Source organism: Myxine glutinosa, chromosome 6 (assembly GCF_964187855.1).
Source record: "Myxine glutinosa chromosome 6, kmMyxGlut1.1, whole genome shotgun sequence".
NCBI lineage: Eukaryota > Metazoa > Chordata > Myxini > Myxiniformes > Myxinidae > Myxine > Myxine glutinosa.
Genome location: NC_136266.1, coordinates 134,515,969 through 134,537,994, shown reverse-complemented (window position 1 = coordinate 134,537,994; position 22,026 = coordinate 134,515,969). Strand labels below are relative to the sequence as shown.

At 44.0% G+C, this 22,026-nt stretch overlaps 1 protein-coding gene across 1 annotated transcript in view; it reads right to left on the bottom strand.

The window, feature by feature from the left end:
• The window catches only part of LOC137429455 (SCO-spondin), a 444,698-nt gene that overhangs the window by 395,632 nt on the left and 27,040 nt on the right, over positions 1-22,026 (bottom strand). Inside the window, exons 5-8 of the mRNA XM_078781076.1 lie at positions 6,520-6,776; positions 6,239-6,341; positions 5,916-6,074; positions 5,715-5,800 (exon numbers count right to left, since the gene is read on the bottom strand). Of these exons, the coding sequence (XP_078637202.1) occupies positions 5,715-5,800; positions 5,916-6,074; positions 6,239-6,341; positions 6,520-6,776 (605 nt within the window). The remainder of the gene's footprint in view (positions 1-5,714; positions 5,801-5,915; positions 6,075-6,238; positions 6,342-6,519; positions 6,777-22,026) is intronic.

Genomic DNA, 22,026 nt, shown 5'->3' with positions numbered 1-22,026 from the left:
ATTTTGGAGGTTAAACCGGTGGGTACATGAGGATATTTATATTCCTGCGACGCTTGAGTTATCTATACCATAAAATTGAATTTGTATATATATTTCTTAATTTAGATATGTTTAAAAAAATAAAATCCTCAACCAAACCCAATTTTGCATGTTGCCCCAAGTATTGTTTCTGTCTGGGAAGCATATCTTGGGGAGGGAGTTCAAGGTGGGGGGAAGACCCCAATTCCATACATGTAAATGTGCATCGTATAGCGCCACCCAGTGGTATCCGGTATGACAATTAATCGTCTGATAGAGCAGTACTATAAAATATAGAATTCACTTATATTCAGTTTAAACAACTTAATGTGCATTACAGTGATGTTGAAATCTGAGTGAGAATAATTCAAAATTTTTAAAATGTTTCATTTGATCCATTTTAAGCAGAGGTTCAAACCAACGCATCCAACACTGAGCTTCGCAGTAAAGCGGAAGTGATTTTTACTAATGCCACATATAAGCAGAAAGATCGGCTGAAGAAGGTGATGTTCGCTGACTTCCAAGCAGATGGCAGTTGACCTCGGGCAAATGATAGAGTGAATAAAGCAGAATGTTTGTGAATACAAAATGTTGCCTTTTGATTAAATCCATCAGCAAAGTGACGGGTAAAAATGCCAAGTATTGTATATTTTAAGCTTTTATACTTCACTGGAAAGAGAAATGCTCCGCTCTGTGTTCATATGCTGGCCATTGGTAGAGCTTTACAAAACAATAGAACAGTAAGAAATAAATTATCAATATAATTAAACAGAGTGATTATTATTATTATTATTATTACTAGCAGAGTACCCGCCCTACGGCCGATGTTGTTCCAAGCGTGCAACAGGGCTTTCTCCCATCAGATACAGTATTTTCTGCTGACACAACTACTTTGACTTGCATTTCTTGCTGATTTCCTTTGGTAATATTGCTCTTGTTGATTTCTGTTCAAGTAGGTGTCCTTGGTTTTGAGGCATCTCAATTTTCCATAAAAAAAACAACATCAAACATCACCCTAGCTAACAATACCCATGAAAACCATACGACCCCCTCCCCCATCCCCTCACAAACCACCATCAGCTATCACCCTAACTAACAATACCCATGACCGCCCACACCCCTCACCACACTCCACCACCCTAAACATTCCCCCATCAACCATCACCCTAGCTAACAATACCCATAACAACCCCACTCCACCTTCCCCCCACAATCCCCCTTCAACCGTCACCCGAGCTAACAATACCCATAACAACCCCACTCCACCTTCCCCACACAATCCCCCTTCAACCGTCACCCTAGCTAACAATACCCATAACAACCCCACTCCACCTTCCCCACACAATCCCCCTTCAACCATCACCTTAGCTAACAATACCCATGACCGCCCCCACAACGCTCACCCCACTCCACCACCCCTCACAATCCCCTATCAACCGCCACCCTAGCTAACAATACCCACGACCGCAAACCCCCCCCCCCCCCACCCCACCCCCGTCCACCACCACTCACAATCCCCTATCAACCTTCACCCTAGCTAATAATACCCATGACCGCAACCCCTCCCCCCCCCCCCCCCCCTTCTACCATCCCATCGCAGTCCCATGTCAACCGTCACCCTAGCTAACAACCCCCCCCTCCACCTCAACCCTGCACCCCAATCAGTATCGGAATCCAAGCTCACAATGCGCCGTTTCTCTTTGTATCGTCGCCGGGAGGATCACGGTGAGTTCACAATGTGACATCACTGGCAATCTCGAAAATCGACAGTCTAGGGTTTTTCGGCACTGTGTGATTGGTAAATAAATAAAAATTCCCTTCAAATTAGACCTTGGTTAATGATTGCCAATGGTTTTTCAGAAAAAATACCCATTGCAAAAAAAAAATTGCATTTGGGATCCCCTTTAAGGATATTTTGGGTCTCCAGGTTATTTTCAGTCTTTTGGGGCTTGATGGTCTTTTGGGTCTTCAGGGTCTTTTCAGTCTTTGGGGTCTTTTCATTCATTGTGGTATTTTCATTATTTTGGGTTTTTGGGGACTTTAAGGATCTTTGGGGTCTTCGGGGTCTTTTCAGTCGTTGGGGTCTTTTTGGTCTTAAGGGTCTTTTTGTCTTTTTGGTCTTGTGGGTCTTCAAGGATCTTTGGGATCCTTTGGGTCTTTGGGGTCTACTTGGTCTTCAGGGTCTTTTTAGTCTTCCAGGTGTTTTGTTTATCTTGGGTCTTTGGGGTCTTTAAGGGTCTTTGGGGTCTTTTGGGTATTCAGGGTTGTTAAGGGTCTTTGGAATATTTTCCGTTTTGGGGGTCTTTTTGGTCTTTGGGGTGCATTGGGTCTTCGGTCTTTTAAGTCTTTTAGGTCTTCGGGGTCTTTTAGGTCTTTGAGGTGCATTGGGTTTTCAGTCTTTTCAGTCTTTTTAAGTCTTTGGGGTCTTTTGGTTCCTCTGAATACTTTGGGGCCTTGGGGTATTTAGGGTCCTCGGGGTCTTTTGGGTCCACTGGGTCTTTTGGGTCCTCTGGGTATTTTAGGTTAAGTGTTTCAGGTTACATTTGTGGGTGGAGTCAGGTCAGCTGTCCAAACAATGAGTGAAGAGCGGACATACATACATACATACAAACATTTGCTCCATTATATATGGATTATTATTATTATTCAACCGAGGCCGAACAACGGGAGGTCGAGACCGTTTATTCCTGATACGTGAAACACCCTGCAACTCATCTCTGAAGAAAACAGACTTTTTGGAACGCTGGCTGCATTTTCCATCCAATCATCATGTTACTTTGTTTTAAAATACTAGGGCATGCCCGTACTATATATAAGCTAGGACGTGCCCGTACGTGGGTGCCCGTTCCTTGCAAAAAAAAAAAAACTGCAAAAAAAAAAAAAAACTGCAAAAAAAAAAACAATGGTTTGGTCCATTCGCAACGACCACAGAACCCCCCCCCCCCCCCTCTATTTACATGAATGGTTTGGTCCATTCGCAAAGCCAAAGCGAACGACCACAGAACCCCCCCCCCCCCCCCCTCTATTTACATGAATGGTTTGGTCCATTCGCAAAGCCAAAGCGAACGACCACAGAACCCCCCCCCCCCCCCCCCCCTCTATTTACATGAATGGTTTGGTCCATTCGCAACGCCAAAGCGAACGCGAACGGCTAAATCGCCATAGCTCGGTAAGTACTTGTCCGATTAATTTCAAACCTTGAAAAGGCACATCCTCGGGTCCCCAGCAATATACCTGGCAAGTTTCAAGTATATCGGACCGGTAGTTGTCGAGAAACAGCGGTCACAGACAAACAAACGTACAGACAGAGATTACTGGAATTATAGATAGACTAGGGCATGCCCGTACTATATCTATATCTAAAATTATATCCCCCCCCGCCCCCTCTATTTACATGAAATGGTTTGGTCCAAAGCGAACGGCTTGCGAGTGGTGACAATCCCCCCCCTCTATTTACATGCAATGGTTTGGTCCAAAGCGAACGGCTTCCGGAGTTTGGTAAAGAAATCGCCATCGCGTGCACAAACGCGCAGGAAAGCGAATGAAACGCAAATTCGTTTTTATTAGTTGTAAAACATAGTTTAACGCCAACATAGTTTGCAAACGTGAAATAAATGAATACGCTCTCAAATGTGCCATCCGAGGCAGAGTGTGCCCGCCACGTTCGGCACACGCGATCGTTCGCTGCTCTCTGATTGGTTGAATCGTTTTTTGGACATAGCTCGGTAAGTAATTGTCCGATTAATATGAAACCTTGAAAAGGCACATCCTCGGGTCCCCAGCAATATACCTGGCAAGTTAAAAGTATATCGGACCCGTGGTTGTCGAGAAACAGCGGTCACAGACAAACAAACGTACAGACAGACAGAGATTACTGGAATTATAGATAGATTCTCCATGGGTAGGCGCTCCTATGTTGAAAGTGTCATGTCATTCGCTCAAGCGGTTGCAGAGAAACTAATTTAAAAGCGAATAAAGATGAAAAGGTGAAAGAAAAAAAAAAAAAAAGTGAGGAACTCGGCCGACGTTCCACAACATCGTCAAGGATGGTTGTAGACGCGGATTACAAGTTAATACAAGGGTCGAAATTAATCAAGTTAATATCATCACGCCAGTTTCAACACGACTTCGTCGGCGGAGGCATTGTGTGTTCAGGTTGTCCGTCCGTCCGTCCGTCCGTGATAGGTTTTCGTGACCGCAATAACTTGAGAACGGCTGAAGGGATCTTAGCCAAACTTGGTGCAGGTATGTATAATGAGGTAGAGATGAACTGATTAGATTTTGGGATCACGAGGTCAAAGGCCAAAGGTCATGTTAGGTAAAAGAATACTGTTACCACAATAACTTGTGAACTAGTGATGGGATTCTGACCAAATTTGGTACACTTATGTAGAATGATGTAAAGATGAACTGATTCGATTTTGGGGTCAAAAGGTCAAAGGTCAAAGTCTGTAATAGGTCTATAACTTGAGATAATTCAAACTTGGAACATATATGTATAATGATGTAAAGATACACTGATTCGATTTTGGGGTCCCGAGGTCAAAGGCCAGTGTTCATGTCAGGTAAAAATGTGATAAATTGTGAACAGCTGAAGGGATTTAAATTAAAACTTGGTACAGGTATGTATAATGATGTAAACATTAACTGATTAAATTTTGGGGCCAAGAGGTCAAAGGTCAGAGGTCATGGCAGGTAAAAATGTGATAACTTGAGAACAGCTGAATGGACTTAAAGCAAACCTAGGACAAGTATTATAATGATGTAAAGATTAACTGATTAAATTTTGGGGCCAAGAGGTCAAAGGTCAGAGGTCATGGCAGGTAAAAATGTGATAACTAGAGAACAGCTGTATGGATTTAAAGCAAACATGGTACAAGTATTATAATGATGTAATAATGTGGGCGGAGGCATATCGGTCGACGTTGTGACATCGAAAAGTGTCGTTCTAGTTATTATTATTGTAGCATCATACATTGCTGAATTGGTTTAGATACATTTGTATGATGCTAAAGCATGGTGTTGGGTTAACGGTTTGGGCGCAGGCTTCGGATCCTAGGATCATGAGTTCGAATCCCGGTCGATCGATGAATTAACGCCATGGGGGTTGACTCAGCCTGTCATCCTTCCGAGGTCGGTAAATTGAGTACCAGCTTGCTGGGACGAATGATCCCGTTGTGTACCCCGATTTGGAATAGTTACACCGTATCCCTGCGCATCATAAGAGGCGGCTAAAGGTTGGCGTCAGGAAGGGCATCCGGCCATAAAAACATTGCCTCAAACAGGGAACCATGATTGTCATAGGGCCCGCAAGGTAACCCCCACTCTAGCGGGGAAAAATAGCCTTAAAACTAACATTCATTCATTCATACAAGAAGAAGACCACTCCTTTTGCATTTTCAGATGCATATGGTTACTGAAGCAGGTTCCTGTGCTATTGGGAACAATCCTGGACGGGTCGCCACTCCGATACAGGATACTCGAATGGCTCATTCTTCCCAGTAAGCTGGTAGTCATTTTGCCAACCTCGGAAGGATGACAGGCTGAGTCGACCCACCTGGTGTGAATTCAACGTCTTCAACATGGGCTTTAACTCAGAACCCGGAGATCTCAAGCCAGCCACCTTATCCGTAAAGCCAACACCGGGCTTTAGCATCATACAAACGTATCGAAACCAATTCAGCCAGCACTCTTACGGGTATTTGAAGTTCCATCACCCGCCACGAGTTTCCAAAGTTGGTGACCAACGGTGCACGATCTCCTCCCGGCATTGTAAAGTCGTCTATAAATGTGGGAACAAAGTATGGGTGGATCTGATGATCTATGTAGTGTGCATGTTAAACTGCAGGAAATACCTTATTTTTGCGCATTTCTTGTAGCCAATTGTGACGACTTACCATTGGGGTCTTCATTGTAGACGCCACAGAGTCCCTGGGTATTTCCCTTAGCTTCGATGCCAATGTTGATGTAGACTGTTGCTCCTCGATCCCACAACACTCGAACATCCAAGCCACTTTCTATAGAGACAAAGTCGCCCAGCCAGCGCACCACAATTTCTGGAATACATATAAACATGGCAAGATAGTGAGGTCACCTGACTCTGCGGAGCTATATCGAACTATATGGCCTGTAGCATCACGTTTTTTAAAATAAAGTACAGATCGATGATAAAAACAACAATTTGCATCTGAGGTTTACAAAATGGAAAAATGGCATTTACCATTGTGGTAAAATGGGCGTCCAAGAGGCACCGGTAAGCCATTCACAAAAAGGGAGCCATCAAGTGTACTAACAGTTTTCATTCCAAACGTCATTTTCAGCTCCTGGAAAATGATGAAATATGATTCCCACGTGTGTATCCTGGAAAAGGTCAGGCTCACACAACTACGATTTTTATCATCAGTTTGGGTTTCATTTACACGTATGTATCTTCCAAGTAAAGCTACTCAAAAATTTATAATCCAACAGACACAGCTTAGTTGGAGCGAGAAATAAACGTACCATCGTACAGCCGGAATCCCGGCAAACCATCCCAGCTGTGTACAATGCCCAGGAGGCATCTGCCGCTGATGCTAGGACGTAGCCACAAGTTCCAGCGAAATTGAAGTGTTCGCCATCAAAGGTCCGGAAGTGAAAACCCCCCCAGGTCGCACATGTCACTCTGTGGGGATGTACCCATCGGCCAGGGACCGTAGCTCGGCCTACTCGCCTCCGTGCCGATGATGGGTATCTCCATGGATGCCGGGCAAAGTTCAAGCCTAAAACAAGTGAGAGGGAAAGAAAATCATTAAATTGATAATTTATCTGAGAAATCTTCCCCACAATTTTGATCTCGGTTGATATTCATTTTTAATTAACAGTGACTTTTTCAACTATGAATTTAAACATATTTGCATTTTCTGAATCAAAAAACTCTGCATAGATCATGTAAATTAGTTGTCTCCAACAACAACAACAACAACAACAACAACAACAACAACAACAAACAACATACATTTTAAGGCCATTTTCCCTGCTAGAGCGGGGGTTAGCCTTGCGGTCCCCATGACAATCTTCTCCATTTTGCCCTATTTTCTGCATCTCTCCTTGTTAACCCCCTTGCCCGCATTTCTTCTTCCACCATCTTTAGCCAAGTCTTTCTTGGTCTTCCCCGTCCTCTACTTCCTTCTACATTAATTTCCATCACTCTTCTCAACCAGTCACTTTCATCCTTCCTCAACACATGACCAAACCATCTCAACCTGTTCCTCTTCACAGCATCAATCACAGGCTCTATTCCCATCATCTTTCGCAATTCATCATTTGTCTTCCTCTCTCTCAACGATACTCCGCACATCCATCGAACCATTCGCATTTCCACCCTTTCCAGCCTTCGTTGCTGCTCTACGTTCATTACCCATGTCTCACTCCCATAAATCATAACACTTCTCACACATGCAGCATACACCTTTCCCTTCAGCCTCAACGACACTCCCCTCATCATCAGCACGCCACTCAATTCCCGAAACTTCTTCCATGCACATCTCACTCTAGCAACCGTTGTCGCCAGAGCAAATAAAATGGATTTTACATTTGCAACTTATGAGGTAAAACTAAAATTCAAGGACTATGTGTATTAAAATGTCTAAATTTCACTGAGAAGTCCTCAAAGTCCAAGGACACGAGTTTGCTTTTCACTTAATTTGTACTCAAACCCAAGATAAGTGGATGACGGGTTGAAATGTGAAGAGTTGGACTTGAATTCAGACTTGATATGTCATTATTCAGACTAGGCTTACAGTGCCTTCTGAAAGTACTCACACCCCTTGACTTTTTCACATTTTGTTGTTACAACCTGAATTTTAAAAGGATTGAACTGAGATTTTTTTGTCACTGATCGACACATAATCTTCTATCTTAATAATAATATGCTTGTTCGTGTGTATGGATGTAACAATCCGTCCCACGATTGGTTGGACAGCTGCCATGGCTCCACCTACCACCACACACCCTGATGAACTAGGCCAATGCGACTACGTCGCCAATATGCCTCCTCGGAGTCCCTGCCGGTGACAACGGGTAGATGCCCTCGTTGACTGTCCTAAAATAAACGAGTTTGATTTAATTTAAAATCCCTTCAGCTGTTCTCAAGTATCACATTTTTAGAAGGCATGACAGGTTTCCATCGATCGGTTAAGCTGTTTCAGGGAGAAGGGGGGGCAAGGGGAGAGGGGGAGGGAGAGGGGTTAAATATCGGCTTTCAAGCTGATAGGGCTACCAAACCATGTGACATGTGACATAGGACATACAAAAATGTACACTCTGCATATGTATGGGTAGGAGATCAACTTTGTAAAGTTTAGTGTTGATCGGATAGGTTCATTTTTCTATCCAAGATGGCTGCCAAGCCACGTGTCCTACGACCTCGCCATTTGCAAATTATATGCAGCTATTGTGTGATGACATTTTTGTGATCAACTTTTAATCACCATGCCTAGTCGATGACATGTAAAGTTTCAAGTCAATCGCTTCGGTGGTTTGGGAGAAGATGGTTTTTTTTTTTAAAGATTTAATCCAATATGGCTGCCAAACCATGTGACCTAAAAAATGATGTGACCTAAGATGTCATAAATTTAATATTTCAATACAAATGGGTCATCGATCATGCAATTTCATTTTTTTAGGATAAAGCATTCAAATAAAACTTTAATGGCTGGTATACCACTCCACCGATGATGTCATGATGATCATGCTTTTGCTCCCCATTGGGAGTACTTGACAATGTGCCAAGTTTCAAAACTTTCCATTTAGCGGTTTCCGAGAAATAATGTTTTCATTATTTGCGTTTCATCCAATATGGCTGCCATATCACGTAAACTATAACGTTACAATTATCATAAAAATATTTTTACATGGGTGTCGCTCCTACCCTGAAAGTTTTATCTCAATCGGACATGTGCTTGCTGAAAAAAAGGAGGTTTAGCCCATACGGACGGAAGGACACAACTTAAAAACATAATGTCTCCGGCCACGTTTGGAGGCGGGGGCATAAAAATCTTACAGACGCCATTGTAGTGCTCACCGCAATGTGAAGGCAAAGATGCCTCGGAGCTGTCATATTCACAATCGCTATGCACTCCTATACATTTCGCCTTCATTGTAAAACTACCAAAGTGACACCCTTAAAAGGATTTTGAGCCGATAGGTGTCACGGACCTTGTGAAGATCGGCCTCAGCAATCGAGACAGCAGTCTTAACTTATACACTGCCCAAATAACTATGTGCCATTCTCTCAAGCAGAGATTAAACCCATGTCATTAGAAATTTGTCCAAGGTCATTGTTTACTTTTTTAGATTTTCAATTCGAAATATTCGATTTTTGCAAAATGATATTGTAAGAAAAACTTCCAGCTTTTAACAGAGGCTGAGTAACAGACGTCTTTTCCGCCATTACAGGATGGGTTTGAGGATTCAGGGTGCTTTGGCATTTTTGCGGTATTCTCTATCCTGTCTTGTCTGTATCATGGCCAATCCTCCCCTTAAGTCGCCAAATCGAATCTTCCGCGGTGCCGGGAGAGGGTGATCAAAGATGAAGAATGTGTTTGGCGAAGACGACGAGGGTTCATCTTGATCTGTTAATCGAGCTAGGAGGAGGGACAGACGGTGACGGGAGAGTACCGATGAGTCGAACCCACCCAAAGTGGTCAAGCCTTAGGCCCTGTCTATCCCAGAAGAGCATCACGCTCAACTATTAGTCATAGTTTTGGCCTCTGATGGCTCCAAACCCTTGAGCCCTGATAACCTAATTAAAATGGCTACATGAATTAAAAAATAATTCAGACGTTTCCACCGCCAAAAAACTCAGATCCAGCGACCTATTTATTAAATGTAAATTGGTCACCTAATGGGAACCAGTGTTGAGAGCCTCGTATTTTGGTGGTGTCCAAGTCTCGTCTCAGATTCCGAGGTCTCTGAGGGAGAGCCGAGGAGTCATTTACAGGATTGATCCCTACATTTTAATTGATGACATCAAGAGTCATTTAGCGGATGTGGGAGTTGTTGACGCCCGCCATCTTACTTCGGTTAGGGGTGGGTTCATGTCAACACCACCTCGGTGTTTTTTTCCTTCAGCAACCCAGTCCTTCCCTCAAAAGTTTTCCTGGAGTATCAGGCCTTCACTGTACATGAACACATTCCTGCTCCCTTAAGATATTACAAGTGCCAAAACGTCGGTCATATTGCTCCAGCCTGTAGGGGCAAACAACGCTGCAGCAAATGTAATGGAGACCATGAATACGAAAGCTGCACTAGTGAAACAATGTCATGTGCCAATTGTGGTGTGGACCACAGTGCAGCGTTCAAAGGATTCCCTGAATTCCAAAGAGCTGCCCAGATGCAACAGGTGAAAACTCAAGGGAAACTATCCTATGCTGAGGCTGTCCTGAAGGTCCCCAAAATCAATACCACAATAAACGAGGTTAACGGTAAGACCAAAACTGAGGGCCTGGTTAAAGTACTAACTAACTCGGTGGGAGTTCAGACCGGGACGAAATCTACAGAATGCCAAACTGGGAGTTCAATCACCGACGTGGGGATATGAATACGATCAAAATGGGGTTGATCAGTTTTATCACAGAAGTAGTAAATTGCCTCGATCTTGTATACAAAAAAAGTAAAATAATAATAATTGTGCAGCCCAAGCAAAAAGCAGATATTTGAAAATCAATATTATTTCCGCTGCAGCCATCAAACACCTGAGTTCGGAGGGATTTTCTTCCAAGATTAACAAGCGTTACGCCTAGGTCCCCCGTCGGTGAGTTGACAAAGTGGAAGACGCAAGGCGGCCATCTTGGATTTTGATGTGGCGACCCAATTTTCAATAGCGTTCTCCCTTATGCCTAGATACACCCACACACCAGATTAGAAGTTAGTAGTTCGTTTATTTTTCAAGATATTCCGCTCAAGGTTCAGACATATATATGGCGGCGGCCATCTTGGATTTTGACGTGGCGACCCAATTTTCAATAGCGTTCTTCCTCGTGCCTAGATACACCCACACACCGGATTATAAGTTGGTACTTCGCTTATTTTTCAAGATATTCCGCTCACAAGGTTCAGACATACATGGCGGCGGCCATCTTGGATTTTGACGTGGGTTGCACCCACACACCAAATTAGAATTCGGTCTTTCGCTTACGCACGCACGCACGCACGTACGCACGGACGGACGGACGCACACACGGATGGAGGGGAAAACCATAGTCCCCCTTTCGCTCCGCGGTGCGACGGGGGACAAAAAAATATTCAACCAATCAGGCCATAAAAGCAGAGGGTCAGACTCGAAACAGTCCCAGGACTCCTCTACAGATTAATGAGAATTATCCAATGAATAGAAAAAGGCTTAGTTGCTCATGGATCCGAGTTTACTAAATACATCAGCGATCTCACACCTAAACCGGATATATAATCTGCATTCAAGAAACCGAGTTAAAATGTCACAACGTATTTGGGATCCCTGGTTACACCCTCATACGTAAGGACAGAGCTAGTGGGAATGGAGGTGGATGTGCGATGTTTGTCAGGCTCGGTGTTCCCTCCAGGGAAATTGACCGCAATATTGAACTGGATTGTAATGTTGTCAAAATCCCCTGCTCAAGGGAGACTCTCACAATCGTTAACTTCTACATCCCGTATCAACCGCTGAACCTTAACACTCTCCGGGAAGTCTTAAACAGGTGTGATGGGCTAACCCTTTAGTCTGGTGACTTCAACAGCCACAATATTATTTGGGGCTCCAAACTTATGGATAGTAATGGAGAATGCATCGAAAACATCATTGATGAATTTGACCTTGTGCTCCTAAATAATGGTAACGGGACCTTTATCAGTCCATCCACCATGCAGTCTTCTCCTCTCGACCTCACCTTTGTCTCCTCATCTGCAGCAGCAAGGTGTGAATAGTCAGTCCACTCAGAGAGTTTGGGTAGTGACCATCTGCCAGTTATTACCAACCTCAAATTGGAAAGGGACCAAGATTACATGGAGTGGACAGACCCAGAATTCTCTAATACTAGGGCATGCCCGTACTATATATAAGCTAGGACGTGCCCGTACGTGGGTGCCCGTTCCTTGCCAAAAAAAAAAAAAAAAAAAACATGAATGGTTTGGTCCATTCGCAACGACCACAGAACCCCCCCCCTCTATTTACATGCAATGGTTTGGTCCAAAGCGAACGGTTTGGTCCATTCGATGTGATTCGATGATTCGATGTGAATGGTTTGGTCCATTCGCAACGACCACAGAACCCCCCCCTCTATTTACATGAATGGTTTGGTCCATTCGCAAAGCCAAAGCGAACGACCACAGAACCCCCCCCTCTATTTACATGAATGGTTTGGTCCATTCGCAAAGCCAAAGCGAACGACCACAGAACCCCCCCCCCCCCCCCCCCTCTATTTACATGAATGGTTTGGTCCATTCGCAACGGCAAAGCGAACGGCGAACGGCTAAATCGCCATAGCTCGGTAAGTACTTGTCCGATTAATTTCAAACCTTGAAAAGGCACATCCTCGGGTCCCCAGCAATATACCTGGCAAGTTTCAAGTATATCGGACCGGTAGTTGTCGAGAAACAGCGGTCACAGACAAACAGACAAACGTACAAACGTACAAACGTACAGACAGAGATTACTGGAATTATAGATAGATAATATAATCTAACACGATGTCAGTTTGTGTGTTCGTACAGATGTCTGTCCCCCTTCATAAGGGTAGGTTTTAAAGACCAATCTTTTCATGCGAAAGTGCGTTCACTAAGGTCTATTTTTTGAGGATAAAACAAACTCGAAAAACATTTTCCATAAAAGAGTAATTATATCTCTTCTATTGGAATTGTAGACGGTGGCTTGCAAACCGAGCCTCAAGGGCGGTGTACAGAATTTTTTTTTTATGGCGTAGCCCTGAGAACAGTGTTTGTCTGTCTGTATGTCCCCATAAACGTACACCAATCAGAGCTGAGGATCTGATCACATGACAGGGGTCGCATTTAGTAAACTATTATGGTTGCATATTTCTTAAATATAAAGTCAATGAAGTTTTCGTTGAAGTCGTTGAAGTTTTGTCGTTGAAGCTGAAGGGAAAGGTGTATGCTGCATGTGTGAGAAGTGTTATGATTTATGGGAGCGAGACATGGGTAATGAACGTAGAGCAGCAACGAAGGCTGGAAAGGGTGGAAATGCGAATGGTTCGACGGATGTGCGGAGTATCGTTGAGAGAGAGGAAGACAAATGATGAATTGCGAAAGATGTTGGGAATAGAGCCTGTGATGGATGCTGTGAAGAGGAACAGGTTGAGGTGGTTTGGTCATGTGTTGAGGAAGGATGAAAGTGACTGGTTGTGAAGAGTGATGGAAATGAATGTAGAAGGAAGTAGAGGACGGGGAAGACCGAGAAAGACTTGGCTAAAGATGGTGGAAGAAGAAATGTGGGCAAGGGGGTTAACAAGGGGAGATGTAGAAAATAGGGCAAAATGGAGAAGATTGTCATGGGGACCGCAAGGCTAACCCCCGCTCTAGCAGGGAAAATGGCCTTTAAAATGCATGTTGTTGTTTGTTGTGTATTTCTTAAATATAAATAGTTGCACTGAAAGGAAAAATAACCTTCTGTGGAATGTTTTGGGGTCCCAGCGGGTGTCGTGAGGTAGGTTGGAGGTCTCAGAAATTCCTCAATGTAATTATAATTTTTTTAATACGATCGACATGGACCTTGCTCCCGAATCCGGAAGTGAACAGATGACGATGGTTCGTTCGTTGGTTTGATATCTGCCCCCGCCCCCCAAACCCCTCACCACCCAATCCACTCCCATTTTGATATCTCTTCCCTCTGAAGTGAACAATCATGATTTATCATTATATTTTGATACATTAATAATATAGTATTAATTTGTGATTGGAATGATGAATGATGCTGTTTGGAATGAAAATATATCGAGAACCTGCTGTCAATGTCTGACGCTCGACTGAAGTTGACGCAGGAATGTGGAATTTATTGGTTCATCATTTGCCATCGCCGTTTTTTCCCCCAAGTCATTCACGAACCGGCTGTCCATGCCCGAAGTCCAAAAAAATTAATACTTACATTATTTGCTAACTGCTACCTGGTATCCCCACCCAGGTAATACTATCCTCTTCACCTAAAGTATCAAACAAGCCCAGCTACGCCATTGCTAGACTATCGGTGGTGTTTTTAAATACTGTAGGCCTACCATTAAATTTAAATACAATACAAGGCACAAGGGGGTCAAATTTGCGGCACGTGATGTCGAAACAAACTCCTATTTACCTCAGATAGGGTGTCACCTGACGGGGTTCTGCGAGCGGTGGAAGTTTCCCGAAGATTTGAAACACATCGTTACACAATGCCATTGCCACAGGGAACCTGGAGATCACATGGTCAGGCGTACCGGATACACTTTGCCGAGTGACCGGATATACTTTTACAACTTGAATGTAAATTTTATAAAAGAACCGTGAATAACAATATAAAGTCCCAGCATATTTTTTTACTTCAGCTGAAGTCGTTAGTTGCGTGGCTTATATAGAGCCCCGCAGTTCTGAAAACGCCATTAAAACCAAAAAGAATACGCGCGTTTTCACTTCACTGCGCATGTGCAGTAACCCTTCGTACCCGCTTGAACAAGAGTAGCCATTGTGTGAAGTGGTACCTACGCAATTTGCATTGCATATGTCGATATAAACCAAGCTGTGAGGATTAGCTGTTGAACCCCGTGTTGTGTATAATCACTGATCTCCAAACTAACTGGATTAGAGGCTCGCCGTCAAATCAACGCTAATCGGTCCATTCGCTGTGAAGTCACCGGAAGTAGATTCGTCGCCATATTGGTTCCCCCAGAAAATCTGCGTCCGTTCATTGTCTTTATCAAAAGACAATGCCTGCTATATTTTATAAAATAATTTAATCGAAATTTCAACAAAACATTCGATTCAAATTGACTTTAGACAGCAAGTTGCTATGAGGAAAGATGCCGTCCTGTACACATGTTGTTATTTTATATTCTGTAATTATAATAATTTATCATAATTTGGCAATATCCTGACATGTCTTGGAGGAGAATAACAAAAATATTTTCTATGACCATCATGTTTCTCTGCCCAGAGTATAACTCAGAAGTTTGTTTTCACTATACTCTACTGATTCTGATTCTGATTCTTTGATAAATGGATTATTTTATTTATTTATATTTTTTGTATACAAGATCGAGGCTCGTGAAAGAGCTAACATTAATCACACAAAAAGTCAAACCGACACATAAAACACAAAATAAGGGGAGCTGTAGACAAGATGGGGAGAGAGGGGGAAGGACACAAACAACATTTGAGAGCAGGGACATAGAGAGAAATGTGGGAGGGGTAGGGCTTGGGGGGAGGTGGGAGAGGTATAAAACATATGAACACTGCAAGGACTTCCAGGAAAGAAGTTGGAATTTCAAAAAAGTGGATCTTGGGTGAATTAGCGGTGGTGGAAAAGATCAAGGTTTTGGATAGGGGAAGAAAAGAGATGGTGGTGAACACCTGTTTTAAAGACCTGGAGGGAGGAGTGGGATTGAAGGAAGTGGGGGAGTTTGTTCCAGAGGCGGGAGAAAAGGGGAATGAAAGAGTGAAGGTGAGCAGAGAGCCTATATTTTGGCAGTTTAACCATAAGAGGGTTGCAGGAAGATCTTGGGCGACCTGAAGGAATATTGGGGGGACAGAGCACAGAGAGAGCTGGGGGAGCAAGGCCGGAGAGGAGTCAGTAGAAGACAGAAAGACCACCAACCTGCCTGCGGTGAGTGAGAGAAAGGCCCTCAGAGTTAGCTTCATCGCAGAAGATTACAATGATTCTGAAAGCTTTGGTTTCAACAGCGTGAAGCCGAGCTAGGTGTGAGGCGGGAGCACCGGCCCAGAGGGGGGAACAGTATTCCATTGAGCTGCGGAAGAAAGCCTTGTATGTGGTGAGGAGCTCAGGTGTGCCAAGGAAGGACTTCGCACGACGGAGGATGCCCAGTCAGCGACTGGCTTTGGAGGCCAGCTTGGAAATGTGGTTTTCCCACGAAACATCATGGCAGATAGTGAGACCAAAAAGCTTGAGCGACAGAACTTCTTGGAGAGGATTGTTGAGAAAGTAGATGGGAGGGTTTTCCAGTCGGTCTTTTTGGAGAGACATAGTAAGAGTGTGAGATTTGTTAGGATTGAAAAACATGTTCCACTTGTTTGACCAGTCTGTGATTTTGTCCAGGTCTGCAGAGAGTGAGGAGGCTGCAGGCTGCCGATCTGAGGGATGAGGAATGGAGCGGCAGAGAGTGGAGTCATCAGCAAAGAGATAGAGAGGATTTTCCAGAGAGTCGGAGAGATCATTGATGAAGACCAGAAATAGCACAGGGCCCAGACCACGACCTTGGGGAACTCCAGCCAGAACAGGCAGGGGAGATGAGAGAAATCCATTCAGGGCCACACATTGCCTACGACCAGAGAGGAAGTCCGCAAGCCATGAGTGGAGCTTTCCATGGATACCATAGGAGGAGAGTTTGGTAAGCAGAGCTGGGTGCCAGACTGTATCGAAGGCACGTGATAGGTCAAGGGAGACAGCTCTGATTTCCTGTTTGGCATTGAGGATCTCCATCCATTGTTGAGACAGCAGAAGCAACATGTCCAGAGTAGAATGACCTGGTCTGAATCCAAATTGATGATCAGAGATCAAGCCATTGGAGAAGAGGAAGGATTTGATATCCAAAGCAATGATGGATTCCATGAATTTGCTGATAATTGGAAGCAGGCTGATTGGTCTGTAGTTGCAAGGATCTGTTTTTGCACCTTTTTGTGTAAAGCGGTAATGTTTGCTGATTTGCAAGATACTGGCAGATGACCTTGAGCAAAGGAGAGGGTGAAAAGAACAGAGAGAGGGTGAGATAGAGCAGCAGAGCAGGATTTTAGGACCGGCAGAGCAGGATGCCAACGGCTGATGCCGTCTGGTCCAGTTGCAGAATCAGAGTCGAGGTTTGACAAAAACTTCTCCACTTTGTCAGGAGAAAAAGACACAGAGTCCAAGAGCAGTTGGGTTCGACTTGGAAAGGTGAGTACAGAGAGAGATGGGTTTGGGACACAAGATTTTGAGGCAAACACAGAATTGAGGCATTCGGCTTTGTGACGTGCTGTGTCAACTGTGTAGCCATTTGAGGTAAAGGAGGGGATGGAGGGGGAACAAACACCAGAAACGGATTTGACCAGACGCCACCAGGATTTGGAGGAAGGAGACAGGTTTGAGAGTTCAATCTTGAGTGTGGAGAGATAGTGCTTCCTGGCACTCCTGAGGGTAGTCACACTTGTTCCGAGCTTGGAGGAAGGAACTGAGATTGCCTTCAGTTGGATTTGCCTTCCAAGAGGCAAAGGCAAGTTGTTTCAGGGCAACTGCCTCACAACAAGATTCAGTGTACCATGGATGGGAGGAAGGGTAAGACATGATGCAATACAGGATGCAATTTATTTTCAATGGTACTCACTTCAGTTAGAATATTGTGCCATGTGGAATGAAAAAACAAAACAAAACAAAACCAACACTTGACCACAAATATGGTATGCAAGTATTCACATACCAATTTATTTTGCAGATCCATGTTATATTATCAGCCATGAAAAAGTAAATTTATATAAACATAAATGCAAATTTCGCATGTGGAAAAAGTAAGTACACCCCTACATTTAACACTACTTCAAATACCTAAAATTAGAATCAGGTGCACCAGCTCAGGTGCAAATGATTAGAACATCGTTAGAGAAGATCTTGGAGGAACCTGCTTATTTAAACCTCAGACATTTAGTTTGGTTTACTCTTTGTTGTTGAAGTGTGCGGCGTCATGATGCCGAGATCAAAAGAGCTCTCTGAGGCCTTCAGAAAGAATGTTATAGATGCCTACGAGTCTGGGAAGGGATTTGAAAAGATCTCCAAACAATATGAATTCAATCATTCGACTGTCTGGAAGATCATCTACAAGTGGAGAAGATTCCAAACAACTGCCAACTTGTTCAGGCCAGGCTGCCCCAGCAAGTTCAGCGCGAGAGCAGACTGCAAGATGCTGAAAGAAGTCTCTAAGAACTCCAGAATGTCATCACGGGACCTCCAGGTAGCTCTTGCCACTGTTGATGTCAAAGTGCACGAGTCTACCATTAGAAAGAGGCTGCACAAATTTGATCCACATGGGAGGTATGCCAGGAGGAAACCTTTGCTGTCCAGAAAGAACATCAGGGCAAGACTAAAGTTTGCCAATGAACACCTAGGCAAAAACCAGCACTTCTGGAGCAATGTGCTCTGGACAGATGAATCAAAGGTAGAGCTATTTGGCCACAGTACCAGAAGACATGTTTGGGGAAAACCAAAGACAGCATTTGACCACAAGGACCTGATACCAACTGTGAAGCATGGTGGTGGAAATGTTATGGTTTGGGGCAGCTCACCATCATAGAATCCACTATTAATTCTTGATTGTACCAGAGGGTGCTTGAGGATAATGTCAGGCCATCTGTCGGGAAGTTAAAGCTCAACCAAAGGTGGACCTTGCAACATGACAATGACCCTAAACATACCAGTAAATCCACCAAGGAATGGCTGAAAAGAAAGAAATGGAGGGTTCTGGAATGGCCAAGTCAAAGCCCGGATCTAAATCCCATCGAGATGTTGTGGTGGGATTTGAAACGAGCTGTGCATGCAAGAAACCCCTCAAATATCGCACAGCTGAAAGAATTCTGCATGGAGGAGTGGGCAGAAGTTTCTCCCAGTCGATGTCAGAGACTGGTAGACAGTTATAAGAAATGCCTACTTGTGGTTGTTTCTGCCAAAGGGGGCAACACCACCTATTAGAGCCAAGGGTGTGTTTACTTTTTCCACATGCGAAATTTGCATTTATGTTTATTTAAATTATACAATGGACTACAAAATGTAAATGTTTCATGAAATTTGTTTTATTATATCACCTTTATCTTTCAATATTGTTGAAATGAAGATCAAAAAGCTGTATGTTGAAATATGTTGAAAAAGTCAAAACTTTACATGGGGTGTACTTACTTTTTCACGTGACTGTAGTACAGATGCAAACCAATGCAGTAAGAAAAGTAAAAACATAGATCGCTTGCAAAGTCCAACTTAGTCCAAAACCATAAAACATAGGGGCAATAGCCCCTGGCGCTCACCTGGTAGAATAAACAGTATGCTGCACTGACTAAAGGTATTTTAAACCAATTTCAATGCTTGCTAGAAGACAGGGCAGCATCTAGAATCATATTAACATAATCATATAAGACTTTAAACAAACTAAATATATATAGTTTTTTTTATTTATATTGGGGGACATCTGGGGGACAACCCCCCCCCCCCCACCCCCACCTGCCCCTCCTAAGCCCCAACCCCATATACCTGCTCAGACCCCCAATTTTTATAATGCCTTGAACAAACATTGGTACATCACGGGTGATGAAGGTTGTGGTGAAGTTTCATCAAAATTGCGTGTGTAGTTTCTGAGAAGAAAGCAATTACCTCTTTTGGGGGGTAACCCCCCCTAGACCCCCAAATGGGCAGATTTTTTTCATGCCGTGAACAAACTTTGGTACAGCATGGGTGGTGAACGTTGTGGTCAAAGTTCATCGAAATCGTGTGTGTAGTTTCTGAGAAGAAAGCAAATACCTATTTTGGTGGGTCAAACCTGGACCCACTTTGACCCATGTCGCCGCCGTTAGACTTAGATATTCTTAGTGCAGAGAACAAACTTCGGTACATCACGGGTGATGAAGGTTGTGGTCAAGTTTCATCGAAATAGTGTGTGTAGTTTCAGAAGAAAAAGCAAATATCTATTTTGGGCGGTCAAATCTGGATCCACATTGACCCCGTTAAACCGCCTGAGACCCGGATTTTTTTTAATGCCGTGAACAAACTTTAGTCACAACACAACAAGTATAATTTTTGTCCAATTTGGTCTCAGTCCCGTCAGCGGTTTCGGAGACGAAGTTTCAAATGTTTACCGACGGACTAACTGATGGACAGACGGACTGGCGGACTGACAGACTGGCAGACTGATGGACTACACGCCATCGCATAAGCTCCCCTGAACTTCATTCCAGGTGAGCTAACAACAGATCAAACTCGTAAATGCACATTACATTGCAACACTCCAACTCAGTGTTAGCAAACATCCAATATTGGTCCGGACAATATTTCCAGTTCACTACAAGTACAAGTCGAGTCTGTCTGGTTGACGACTGATACGACCACTTAGTGTCCGAGTTATGCACTGCGTAACTGAGCGAGCTGTAGACACTGGTCGGGTGACTGCTCTGCCAGGCTCATCAAGATCTACAGAAGGTGCAGTATCATAAGCTGGAGGCTTCCAGTCTGACAAACAGCTTGAGCCATCAAGGACCTCACTGGTGGCGTTATCAGTATCAACAAAAGACCGATCAAGGGCAGCACCCTCATTGGCTACACTGGTGCTCTTCCGTAAATGTCGACGGTTACGGCGTTAAGTATCACCCGTTTCTTGGGACCGAACAATGTACTGACGTGGCTCGGAATGCTGCTTCACAATCACAGCTGTTATCCACCCTTTGGAACCCGTAGAAGGCTCCATTCTAACTTCATTCTGATGTAATGGTGGAAGATCTTTGAGCGTGTGACGATCACGGTAGAACTTCTGTTTCGTTTTTTCCATGTCGAAGTGTCTTTTCACAGCATTACGGTCATAAGCCATAGGCACCAGAAAACCTCGGGCAATGGAAAGGGAATTCCTCGGATGTCTTCCCATCAGTAGTTGAGCCGGCGATAGGTGAATGCCTTCCAATGGTGTTGTCCAATAATCCATCAAGGCCAGGTGATTGTCTGTAGATTTTCGCCAGAGTCGTTTAACAGTTTGTACAGCCCTCTCGACTTCTCCATTTGAACGTGGATATCTGTGAATAGACGTTCTAAGAATTATTCCATGATCTTTGCAGAATTTTCTCACAACTTTCGAGTTGTACATATTCCCATTATCACACCGTAGAGCCTCTGGTAGACCATGTCGAATGAACTGTGCTTTCAGTCGCTCAAGAGTTGTACCACAGCGTAAATCCTTCACTTCATCCACCTCAATGAATCTGGAGTAATAGTCAAACCTTATTCAGGTATGTCTTAGCATCAAACTGGAACAGATCTGTCCCAATTTCACTCCAAGGTAGATCTGGTGTAGGAGTCGGTTTCAGGGGCTAAGCAGGTCGGCGATTTTGATAGTCTGCACACTTGGAACAGTTCTGAACGGTTTGCTCTATGTCCGCATTCATAGAGGGCCAGTATAGAACCTCCCTAGCTCGTTGCTTACACTTGACTATTCCGAGATGTGATTCGTGAATCAGGCTCAGCATGCGGGGTCTCAGAGTAGGTGGGATGGCAATTCACATGTCTTTGTATAGGATGCCATCCGTAACTGAAAGTTCACTCCGGGAATCCCAGTGATACACCTTGCCTGGTGTCTGGCCATCCATCAAGAATCATGCACTGTAACCGAGTGAGTTCGGAATGAGTAGCTTTTTGAAGATCCGCATACCTCTCGTCAGAGATAGATAGAAAGTCCAACATTGAAATATGCTCCAAGTTGTCCAGTTCTGAACGCGTATCTGGCAGGTAGGCTCTAGAAAAGTGTCTGGAAGCTGCATATCCTCCCCTCTTCTGTACCGAATGTTGAGATCATACCATTGCAATCGTAGTAGCATGCTCTGTAGTCTCATCGGAGCGGACAGCAACGGCTTCCTGGTGATCATTTCCAGAGGCTTATGGTCATTGTAGACGGTGACCGTTTTCCCAAATATATAACAGTCAAACATCTTACTGGCATGGACTATGGATAGGATCTCCTCTATTTGTGCATACCATGTCTCCGTCTCTGTGAGAGTCCTGGAACTATATACAATGGGTCGGTTGTCCTGGATGAGAACTGCAAGTCCACTTCGGCTAGCATC